Source organism: Grammomys surdaster, unplaced genomic scaffold, assembly GCF_004785775.1.
Source record: "Grammomys surdaster isolate TR1022 unplaced genomic scaffold, NIH_TR_1.0 371, whole genome shotgun sequence".
Classification (NCBI taxonomy): domain Eukaryota; kingdom Metazoa; phylum Chordata; class Mammalia; order Rodentia; family Muridae; genus Grammomys; species Grammomys surdaster.
Genome location: NW_021604790.1, coordinates 207,520 through 218,812, shown reverse-complemented (window position 1 = coordinate 218,812; position 11,293 = coordinate 207,520). Strand labels below are relative to the sequence as shown.

Here is an 11,293-nt window from a genome sequence, read left to right as displayed (position 1 = left end):
TCTTGGGTTGTATCTAGGGAGTGGGGGCTCTCCATTCCTCTCTCCTTCTGTGGTAAGAAAGTGGATAGATAATGCTAGTTTGCCAAGCTGGTGCCAACTGCCATCCTCCTCCCTTCCAGATCCTCGGGGCCACCATCGACAACTCCAAGATTGTCCTACAGATTGACAATGCCCGTCTGGCTGCAGATGACTTCCGAACCAAGTAAGTGTCCTGCTTTGGGGTCTGCAGAAGCCAGGCAAATGAGATTGGAGTAACTGCAGGCCTTTATAGTGCTTGGCGCCATGGGGGTCTGGACTCTGCCTTTCTTCTCCACCTTAGCTTGCTCAAAGCAAACCCCCACAGACTCTTTAACCATGGGGAAGTTGGCAGAGACACAGAGCCAGCACTAGCCTGACTGCAACTATTTCCTTGGAAAGGTTTGAGACGGAGCAGGCCTTGCGTCTGAGCGTGGAGGCCGACATCAATGGCCTGCGCCGGGTGCTGGATGAGCTGACCCTGGCCAGAACTGACCTGGAGATGCAGATTGAGAGCCTGAAGGAGGAGCTGGCTTACCTCAAGAAGAACCATGAAGAGGTGGGTGAAGCTGGGCCTTCTGTCCATCTTGTCCCAAAACTGAGAGACTCTGGTATCTTGGGCTTACTGACCATGACCTCATCTCTTACATCATACTATGTCCCTGGCTTGGATCATGCCTCTAACAGTCCCAGCACTGCATGGTGACCATGACACCTACTCTCCAGTGATGGCTTCTACTCTTGTTCCTCCAATCCAGCCTTGTTCGGCTAAGGGATTCAGGGAGTGACCTGGTCCAAAACCAGCATGTTTAGGTCTTGACATGCCCCTGTGTGTGGTGTCTTCACAGGAAATTAGTGCCCTGAGGAGCCAGGTGGGTGGCCAGGTCAGTGTGGAGGTGGATTCCACTCCTGGTGTCGACCTAGCCAAGATCCTGAGTGAGATGAGAAGTCAGTATGAGATCATGGCTGAGAAGAACCGGAAGGATGCTGAAGCCTGGTACACTAGTCAGGTATGCAAAGGATGTTGGTATCTTGTGAGGGTGGTGAGGAGAGACCCTGAACCTCTGCCCCTGCATCTCACCATAGAAGCTTGTTGCTTATATTTTCCTTAACTTATCTTGTTACAGATTGAGGAGCTGACCACCCAGGTTGCTGTCAACACTGAACAGATCCAGATGAGCAAGACTGAAGTCACAGAGCTTCGACGTACCCTTCAGGGCCTTGAGATTGAGCTACAGTCCCAGCTTAGCATGGTATGAATCTCCACCCTGTGGCCTGCACACTTGTGCCCTGGCAACCTCAGTGGCTGTGCCCGTGTTCAGGAACCTGCCCCTGCTGAGTCATGTCCCCTTTCTCTCCCTTCAGAAAGCTGCCCTGGAAGGCACGCTGGCAGAGACAGAGGCCCGTTATGGAGCCCAACTGTCACAGATCCAGGGTGTGATCAGCAGTATCGAAGCCCAGCTGAGCAATGTGCGTGCTGACACAGAACGCCAAAACCAGGAGTATCAGCAGCTCATGGATATCAAGTCGAGGTTGGAGCAGGAGATTGCCACCTATCGCAGCCTGCTTGAGGGCCAGGAAGCTCACTACAACAATCTGCCCACCCCCAAGGTTATCTGAGCAGATCCTCAGCCCCTGGCCTACCACCAGTGAGACAACCCCCACCTCCCAAGCAGGAGCCTGACTGGGGTGATAAAGTTTACTCTAGCCTTTCCCCTTGACTTGTCAATAAAACTATCCTTCAAGGGAAAAAGGATGTGTTACTTATTTCAGCCGATGAGGGATGGGTCATATCGTAGCCCCTTGTTCTATTTGAGCCAAAGTCCACCCTGTTCCAGAACAGGGAGAGAGGCAAGAGCACATTGCTATAGCTATGGCAATTCAGGTTAGATAAATGACGAGTACAGATAGAATTGTTCTTTTCCACAATCCTGTTTCCACTTGAGAGACCTAGAGTGGGGTTTAGAGAGGTCCAGCAGTTGGTTGCCTACATACATAACCACTGTAGTACATGGCGAAAGTGAGCTGTGCCTAGTCCGGAGGTTAACATAAGTGTCCTCTGTACTCACTCCTCCACCCTTTGAGACACCGTCTCTCACTGAACCTGCAGCTCACTGACTTGGGTTCCTTGGATGGTGGTGAGTTCCAGGGACCCACTTTGCACCTTGTATTGACATTCCAGATGTGCAATGCCACCCTTGGCCTTTTTTCTTATTCTTTTATACTTAGTTATTTACTTAGTGTGTGTAGCTTTAAATGCACAGGCATGGCACTGTGTAGCTGTGAAGGTTAGAAGACACCTGTTAGGAATCAATGCTCTCTTTCTTCCCACGTGTGTTCTGGCGATCAAACTCAGGTTGTCAGGCTTGGTGGCACACGCGTTTACCCACAAACTCACACTGTGGCCCCACATAGCTCTTCATGTAGACACTGGGGATCTGAACTCAGTTCCTCATGCTTCGTGGGGAACATTTCACCACTGGGGCCCCAAGCATGGGATTTTAAAAGTCTCAGACTTAGTTTCCTTTCCACTGTACTTCCTCAGGTTAGCGTGTAAGTTATGAAGTGAATGAAGACTGAGCACCTACTGTGTGCCATTGATAAAAACAACCCTGAAGGTAGGACGAGCTGCATTTTATGCAGCAGGAAATGAGTTCAGAGAAATGAAATCCTTTGCTGAGGCTCACATAGTTAAACAATACATTCAGAGCTAGTGGCAAGCTGTACAGTTTCTAGCTCCTGGCACCCAGGTGGTCTCCTAGAGCTTACAACATTTCTCCTGGCCTTGCTCTACTTGAAGACTCAGGACAGGGACCTCCCCAGGCATTTGGTCCTGACATTTTAATCCACACTGGAGCTTTGGGATTTAGACACTGTGTTTAAAACAAGGCTGGACAGGGTGTCCTTGTCGGTGTGTGCCTGTGTGCAGGTACTAACACATTCCTTATGCAGCAACCCTGCATACGCCCCTTAACTCTCACCAGCTCCTACCTGGGCCCCAAGCCTGGAATGGGTCTGGACTGTGACGGAGACCTCCCTCACAGGCTCCCAACCTGACTTGTCTGGAGCCTGCCCTGAGTCCATAAAGGAACAAAGAAAGCTGCAGCTTCCTGGTCCAGCTCTCCCTGGGTAGGTATGGTGACCCTGTGGTTTCCAGTTCATCTGCCAAGAGCTGTGGCCAATTCAAGGTAAATAATGAACCCATAAAACAAGGCCTTGGCTGCAGGATGCTGCTCTCAGGACAGTTGGCAGGGGCCTATCGGGGAGGGGACAAGTAAAGGGCCCTGTCTTACTCTGTACCCCATCTGAGGCCTTTTAGGAGAGAATGTTGAATGTTTGCTGCCCTGTGCCATGATTCCTGCCAAGTCTGAAGGAGGTGCTTTTTCTTCCTTTTCCTTAGGGATCTCTGTGCCTTAGCTTGCTCCAACTCATAAGGCGGCTTATAAAATCATGGTCCCAGAGCCCTGCTCTTCCTTCTCACCCCTAAGCCCCTACTTGGGGCTTCTTCCCCTACTTTTTTTTTTTTGTTTTTTGTTTTTTTTTTGTTTTTAGAGACAGGGTTTCTCTGTGTAGTCCTCACTGTCCTGGAACTCACTCTATAGACCAAGCTGGCCTCGAACTCAGAAATCTGCCTGCCTCTGCCTCCCAAGTGCTGGGATTAAAGGTGTGTGCCACCACCGCCCTGCGCCCCCCTAGTTTTCAACAGCCACAATCTGCTTTCTGTACTTTAAATTCTCAGGAGGATTTGAGCTTTTGGCAGAGGCCAAGCAGCACCCAGCCTCAGATTGCCTGGAGATCCTTGTCCCTGTCTATAAAAGCCTCCCTTGTCATAGCTGAAAGCCTCTCTGTGCCCCAGGGGCCCCTGGAATGTGACTGTAGGGAGGGGTGTGGGCCCACACAGGTGTGGCAGGTGACTGGGCCGTCAGCACAGGAGGCTGTGGGTTGGGTGTGGGTAGACACCTTTCTTTGTGTGCTCAGGGTGGAAAGGCCTCAGAGTTGTTTATGGGGTGATCTGGGGATGGAGATGGGGCTGAAAGTAGAGAGGGTCTTTCCACCACGGTAGTCATCATGGCCACTACTCCAGTTTGTATCACATTTCCCATCAGCCACCTTGCTTTTATACACCTGCCAGGTTTGTCTGTGTGTGGAGTTGTTTTCATTTTTCTTGTATAGACTGAAGCTCTGAGGGAGAGACTGAATCATTGCCCAGAGCCGCATTCATGGTGAAATACAGAAAGTGGGACTCTAAGGTCAGAAGTTGTGTACTCTAGCCTCAGAAGCAATCTAGGGGTCAAGAAAGCTGTGAATGTGGGTAGGAGAACAGTGTTTAGGTGGCTTCCCTCTGTGTATGTCATCTGGGTGTTCATGATGGTGCTGACAATCCATTTTGACCCATGATCCAGGCTCATCGAGGGTGAGGTACACATGAGATAGTTAGAACCCAGTTAGTGTCATCCCACTGGGCAGCATGGCCTCATTCCCAGGAGGGAGATTTCTGTTCCAGAGACACCTGTTTAGTTACTATGGGTACCAGAACTGGCACACATCTATCTTCCTTGCTGATGATGAGGCCCCAAACTTCACCCAAATATGTGCACACAATGGCCATTTGGGCTGATCAGGTCCCTCCCTCCCTCGCTTTCTTCCTTCTTCCCTTTCTTTCATGTGTATGAACATACGAAGGCCAGAGTTCTTCTTCCACCTCTTTCCATCTTCTTTTTTTTGAGAGGGAGTCTTTCTCTGAGACAGGGGCTCATCAATTGGGCTAGACTGGCTGGCCACTGAGCCCTGGAGATCTACTTTTTCTCCCCAACCCCTACCCTGTCCTGGGGTTATAAGCCTGTAACACTGTGCCTGCTTTTACATGGGTATTGGGAATGCAGACTCTGGTCCTTATGCTTGTGCAGAGAATATGCTATTGACTGAACCATCTCTTTAACCCTGAGACTTGTCTGAAAGACAAGAAGGCAGGTGCCACTCCTGGCCAGGACTAAAGAGCGGAAGGAAAGCCACCCCAAGGGCTGTTAGCAGAGAGACAAGGTGCAGAAGGGTGCTGGCTGGAGTCCAGTTCTCCCTCACCCTGGGGTGATGGAAGATTAATTGTTCTCTGTGTTAATTGCTGGGGCCGCCATGTCTGCAGAGGCTTTAATGAGCTCTGACTGATCTGGGTTTGATTATTTTTCTTTGGAAGGAAAAGACAATATCCTCCCACCCATAAGACAATACTATACTGTCTGAAGCCAGCACCGGGATGCCTGGCTTGCTGTGAAGACCGTGAAGAGCTCTTTCTTTGGGGCCTGCAGTTCTCCTTTTAACCCAGTTCTGATAACTGGAAAGTTTTCTATGTCTTGCTTGGGTGATTGGGTGGCTGGGGTGTAGGTGGATAGGGGGAAAGGGGTAAAGGGTTGGTGGGGATTCAAAGGACCATCAAAATCCTGGCAGTTCCCTTTTCAGCTGGGCCATCTTGTGTTCATAGTGTCCCCCTTTGGGTCCTAATTTCATTCCTTCTGAAACTTGGGCTTTCTGGGCAGCCCAGTTAAACTCTGTGCTATTGGATTAGATGGGACTGTGAATACAAAAATACTTTGTCAATCATGAAAGTATGAGGCAGAAGTAAAGGATTATCCTGTTACATCAAAAAGGAGGGTCATCTGATGGCCACCTGGAGCTGCAGAGCCTGAGAATATACCGAGTCGGAGGACAGGGTTCTTCTGGGAGGATTCTCAGGGTTATCAGGAGGTTCAGGCAATGGACCTGCACCCATCACTGCTTTAGATGGATAACAGGGAGTCAGGATAGGAATCTTGAGCCTCAGCACTTTCTATGAAGTGAGAGTCCTATACCACAAGAAGCTGAGCCTAAAAAGCAACATGTGTTGAGTTTTGCAGGAGTCATTGGTAGAGATGGGTGTTTAAACACAGGCCCAAGGCACACCAGAACCTGATCCACTTTCCTATATTGCAGCCCCTATCAGGAGTCCTTCTCTGAGCTCTCTCCAGTCTGAGCAGCACTGCTCACAGTACCATTACCTTAGAGATATAGGGCTATTAAGCTGATGGCAGAGGACCCTCCTGAATGTGTGACTTTCTACCTGCTTGCCACCCCCATCTCTGCCTTACCTCATAGTTTTGAGGCAGAGCCTCTAGCTCAGCCCCTCCCCAGCTGGCAGCAGTTGACAAGGCAAATGGGGGTTAATCTGGGTCTGCTAAGCAGCGACATGTCTTTTGCTGGAGAAGGCGGGGGCTTTCTGGAACTTGCCCGAGTCTTATCTGCAGAGGTTTGCCCCAACGCGTCTTGGGAGCAAGCAAAGGTTTAGTGACATGTGCAGTTGGCAGGTGACAGGGTGATCAATCAGGCTCCTGTCAGCCCAAACCTTCTGGGCTTTTGTGAGCTAGCCAGGCCATGGGCTTGAGGGGAGGAGGGGTGGCTGTAGAGGCAGGAGGGACTTCTGGAATCAGAGTGGTGGGAGGGATGGTAAGAGTAGGAGAGAACACTCCCAGGCACCAGGGATGGGACAGAGGGACAGATACTGGCTTTTCTGGTCACCTTATTTGGAACTTGACTCAAGACCCTCTCTTCTGTCCCCAGCTTGCCCTGAGGATACTTGTGTTCTCATTCCTAGGAACTTCCATGTCTCAGAGGCACAGGCCCGTTGAGTAGGCAGCACCCAGCAGCCATGGGAGAAGCTGAGAGCAGGGAGCTTCTTGGGGTGAGGCTCACACACTGTCAGTGGGGGGCAGAGCTGGCCTAGCTGCTCTAACGGGATGGGACATGAGAAACCTCAGGAAGTGTGCTATGGTGAGAGTGTGCTCTTTCTCCTGGAGTGAAGAAATGAACCTGTAATCTGAGTGTTAAAACTATGGCCTAGGGCAAAACCCCATTAATTCTGAATCATCTGTTTTGTTGCATTAAGAAAAAAAAAAAGGAAAAGAAAAACTCCCCACAAGTGAGCTCTGTGGAGGTGTGCGGGCAGCTGTGTTTGTCTGGAAGGCAGAGGAGTTGGCTCCATTCAGGGGGAGGAGGTGAGGCCCCCACCCCCTCTGAAGGGTATATAAGGAGTCCCAGGCTAGGAGTGACAAGGCACTGCAGTCTGCTTTCAGCCCAGCTCAGACGCTCTTGCTAGAGTCTCTCCTGCTTGCTAGCGACACGAAACACAGGCTGTCTGACCATGGCCACCACATTCTTGCAAACGTCTTCCACCTTTGGAGGCGGCTCTACCCGAGGGGGTTCCCTCCGTGTCGGTGGAGGCAGCTTTGGTGGAGGGAGTCTCTATGGGGGAGGCGGAAGCCGAAGTATCTCTGCTTCATCTGCTAGGTTTGTCTCCTCGGGGGCAGGAGGGGGGTTTGGAGGTGGCATGAGTTGTGGCTTTGGGGGTGGTGCTGGTGGTGGTTTTGGTGGAGGCTTTGGTGGGGGTTTTGGTGGTGGCTTTGGTGACTTTGGTGGTGGCGATGGAGGTCTCCTCTCTGGCAATGAGAAGGTGACTATGCAGAACCTCAACGACCGGCTGGCCTCCTACCTGGACAAAGTGCGTGCCCTGGAGCAGGCCAACACAGAGCTGGAGGTGAAGATCCGAGACTGGTACCAGAAGCAGAGCCCAGCCAGTCCAGATCGAGACTACAGCCATTACTTTAAGACCATGGAAGAGATCCGGGACAAAGTAAGTCTGTCAAACAGAGGGACGCAGTGGCTCGTGTCCAGTACACATCTGTAACATCAACATTATTGCTGACTAAGAGAGTCTTACCTGCTCTGTAGCCTTGGCAAGGTCGGATACACCTGCTTTTTGGGCATGAGTGGGAGCCCATCTGTTCCCCCTTGGCAGTGCTGGGGGAGGAAGTGGTCCTGAGAATCTGATTTGGATACGTGGGGATGCAGGTGAGGGTAATGAAAGAGAGTGATTCCTTCTTTTTGACCCACAAAATTTGCAAGGAGTTTTGTACATGCTTGTTTTGAATTTTTTGGCTTGACTGCTGTTCAGGTGCAGCTTCATAAGTCCTAAATACCAGGACTGTTTGCTTCAGCCCTTTAAAGACAACTTTATTGTTGAAAGCTTTGTTGGGTTTTAGGAGACCAGGGAACTCGATATAGGCCATGCCACCCCCTCACTTTCCCTTTCGCTAATGGTTCTGTTTTTCTTAGCTGTAAATGCTTTCCTTAGTTACTGTCTAAGTTCCCAGTGGGTTCTGGAGACCAAGGGCTCTGTCAAGGCATGCAAGAGGCAGCCAACTGTGAGCTGAGCCCAGTTAGGCTGGTAGAGTGTGTCTCTGGAGAGCCCTTACTGGATGGAGGCAACTGTATCCATTGCAGCACCACTTTGGCTGGCCATGTCCCACAGGCAATTCCAGGCAATGTTGCCCAACTTAATTTCTATCCCCTGAAAGTATCACAGTGTAGGTAGCTTGGGTCATCAGAAGTAAAGTTCAGAGGAAGTGAAGTTGGGGAATAGTTGGCAAAGGGGCAACTTGGGCATAGGACAGAAAGCAGCAGCTCTTAGGTGTAACTCTCTGTCTCCCACAGATTCTGGCTGCCACCATTGATAACTCGCGTGTTATCCTGGAGATTGACAATGCCAGGCTGGCAGCAGATGACTTCAGGCTCAAGTGTGTTTCCACTGTCTTGCCCCTTTCTATAGACTCCCTTTACCTAGCCTTCCTCTTCTCCGACTCAGAAACCTGGGCCCCTCACCTTTCTTGACTTTGGCTTCTTTCCTCTCTCCAGGTATGAGAATGAGCTGACCCTGCGTCAGAGCGTGGAGGCCGACATCAACGGCCTGCGCCGGGTGCTGGATGAGCTGACCCTGTCCAGGGCTGACCTGGAGATGCAGATTGAGCAGCTGAATGAGGAGCTGGCCTACCTGAAAAAGAACCATGAGGAGGTGACAGCAGGACAAGCATCGTGGGAAGAAGTGCCTGTCTTTTGTCATAGTCTGTAGAGGGCTTAGTGGTTCAGAAATGCACCCCAAGGGCCTGTGGAGGCGAAGGAGCGCTATTCTTTTGTAATCTGGATCCTGAAGGACTGGTTTTCTTCATGGGCTTATTGTCTCTAGGTCCTTGTTTCACAGGACCCAGAGCAAGAGCGATCCTCAGAGCTGAGGGGTCCACATGACCCAATGGGGAACAGAGACATAGTGGTACTATGTGCTAAGGTTGTCCCTCAGGACTCCAGGTTCTTAGGTCTTTTTTTTTCTTTTATATCCTTGTCTCTAAATGGTCTCCCCCACCTTGCAGGAGATGAAAGAGTTCAGCAGTCAGCTGGCTGGCCAGGTCAATGTGGAAATGGACGCGGCCCCCGGAGTGGACCTGACCCGCATGCTGGCAGAGATGAGGGAGCAGTATGAGGCCATTGCAGAGAAAAACCGTCGAGATGTAGAGGCCTGGTTCTTCAGTAAGGTGGGTCTGACCCCCCTCAAATCCCCTCCCCCCCGCAACAGCTCTGCTCTACCCCTCCTCCCACTCCAGAGGCCTCTGAGGAGGCCCATAAGTTCATGTTTCTCACCTGTGTCTTGCAGACTGAAGAGCTGAACAAGGAGGTGGCATCTAACACAGAAATGATCCAGACCAGCAAGACGGAGATCACAGACCTGAGGCGGACCCTGCAGGGGCTAGAGATCGAGTTGCAGTCTCAGCTCAGCATGGTACAGTCACTCTAGCATATTGGGCGGCACATGTACCCATCTTCCATGGCTGGTAAAGCCTCAACCCCCACTCCTGACAGTGGTTATTCTGGGCAATCCATCTCATCCTTCCTACCCCTCAACCTACCTCTGTAGGTTGCCTTCTAGCCTGATGGATCTATAAATCTGTTGCTCCAACAGAAAGCCGGGCTGGAGAACTCTCTGGCAGAGGTGGAGTGCCGCTATGCCACACAACTGCAGCAGATTCAGGGGGTCATTACCGGCCTGGAGACTCAGTTGAGTGAGCTCCGCTGTGAGATGGAGGCTCAGAACCAGGAGTACAACCTGTTGCTGGACATCAAGACTCGGCTGGAGCAGGAGATTGCCACTTACCGGAACCTGCTCGAGGGCCAGGATGCTAAGTAGGTGCAGAGGTACAGGGAGAGAAAGTAGGGGGCAAATGTGCCAGGGTCCAGGGCATCCCAAGAGCTGTGTTGTTGAGTGGAAAGGGACCCGAAGAGTCTGGAGTCTACGTTCTGGTGTTTGGGTGTTACTTTGAGTGTATCACTTCCACTCTCTGGACCTGTGCTTCTCCTGTAAACAATGGACAGGACATTGCTACAGCTCTTAGTCTGTCTGTCTGGGATGGGAAGTCTGATAAACTGACCACCAGGATCTCCTAGGCCCTAGAAAACTCATATATGGTCGGGGGACTGGAGAGGACTACTCAGCTGTCGACTGGGGGCTGGTTCCCTTAGGGAGACTGGTTTTTTCCTCTTTGACTAACACTCGCTGTCCCATCTCTTTCAGGATGGCTAGTATTGGTGTCAGGGAAGGTAAGAGAGGGTAAAGCCTTTTTGGTGTGGGTGGAGTGGGGAAGGAGGAAGAGACAGATATTCCAATAGGGTCGGGTACTTCTGTTTCAGAATATACTCTTTCGCCTTGGACCCTGGGTGGGACCGATTAGAAGTTTCCTAAGAACATTTCAGGCTATGCAGACTTTGTCTGGGACTTGCCTTTTTTACCTGACCTCACATCTCACCATCATGCTGATAGGATAGGATACTCACAGAAACTGCTGTTCACGCATAGCTTAACCCTCCCCACCTTCCCACCCTCCACGCCCCCATATCATTCCTGAGGTAACTAACTCTCACCTCTGAGGAGTAATCCACCAGACCTCCTGGCAGCCCCAGAGGGCATGACCAGTAGCTATTCTCAAGGGTGCAGTCCATTTTCCCAGAGTCTAAGCCAGCTTCTGGAGGTCCCCCAGGCTGAAGCCTGTTCTTTGCTTCTGCAGCATCCCTGGGAGGAGGCAGCGGAGGCGCCAGTAGCAGCAGCAGCAACTTCCATATCAGTGTGGAGGAATCGGTTGACGGAAAAGTGGTTTCTTCCCGTAAGAGAGAAATCTAAGTATCTGGCGCAGGAGAGAAGAACCTTGCCACCCCCTGCTCTCCCTGGGCTGAGAGAGGCACTGGACAGAGAGGCTGGGAAAGTAGGCTCCAGTCCATGCCTTTGAGGATCTCCCTGCTTTCCAGTTCCTGGCTCTGCATGTTCTTCCTACTGTAGCTTTCCCTGCTTCCTTTTGAGTGTGGTGGTGCAGGAAGCAACAGACCTTTGCATGGCTGCTGTTCCCTCAATAAAGAATCACATTTGTTTTCACAA

At 51.2% G+C, this 11,293-nt stretch overlaps 2 protein-coding genes across 4 annotated transcripts in view; both read left to right on the top strand.

The window, feature by feature from the left end:
• The window catches only part of Krt19 (keratin 19), a 4,147-nt gene extending 2,430 nt beyond the window's left edge, over positions 1-1,717 (top strand). The window contains exons 3-7 of the mRNA XM_028780424.1: positions 120-202; positions 418-574; positions 864-1,025; positions 1,143-1,268; positions 1,381-1,717. Coding sequence (XP_028636257.1) covers positions 120-202; positions 418-574; positions 864-1,025; positions 1,143-1,268; positions 1,381-1,635 — 783 coding nt within the window. The 3' untranslated portion in view covers positions 1,636-1,717. The remainder of the gene's footprint in view (positions 1-119; positions 203-417; positions 575-863; positions 1,026-1,142; positions 1,269-1,380) is intronic.
• Positions 1,718-7,093: 5,376 nt separating this feature from the next.
• On the top strand, positions 7,094-11,293 carry LOC114632015 (keratin, type I cytoskeletal 15). 3 transcript variants are annotated; one of them, XM_028780423.1, is made up of 9 exons: positions 7,239-7,329; positions 7,493-7,672; positions 8,533-8,615; positions 8,734-8,890; positions 9,243-9,404; positions 9,524-9,649; positions 9,830-10,050; positions 10,439-10,464; positions 10,929-11,293. In XM_028780423.1, the coding sequence occupies exons 2-9, from the start codon at positions 7,499-7,501 to the stop codon at positions 11,039-11,041; spliced, it is 1,062 nt and encodes a 353-aa protein (XP_028636256.1). In that variant the 5' UTR covers positions 7,239-7,329; positions 7,493-7,498; the 3' UTR covers positions 11,042-11,293. The 3 variants fall into 3 exon arrangements, with proteins under 3 accessions (XP_028636254.1, XP_028636256.1, XP_028636255.1); XM_028780422.1 differs by having other exon boundaries at positions 7,470-7,672; XM_028780421.1 differs by having other exon boundaries at positions 7,094-7,672.

Coding starts and splice junctions, on each gene's coding strand:
- LOC114632015 (XM_028780421.1), top strand. CDS start 7,184: ATGGCCACCACATTCTTGCAAACGTCTTCCACCTTTGGAGGCGGCTCT. Junction 8,616..8,733: donor GCAGATGACTTCAGGCTCAA/GTGTGTTTCCAC, acceptor TCCTCTCTCCAG/GTATGAGAATGAGCTGACCC. Junction 9,650..9,829: donor TGCAGTCTCAGCTCAGCATG/GTACAGTCACTC, acceptor TTGCTCCAACAG/AAAGCCGGGCTGGAGAACTC.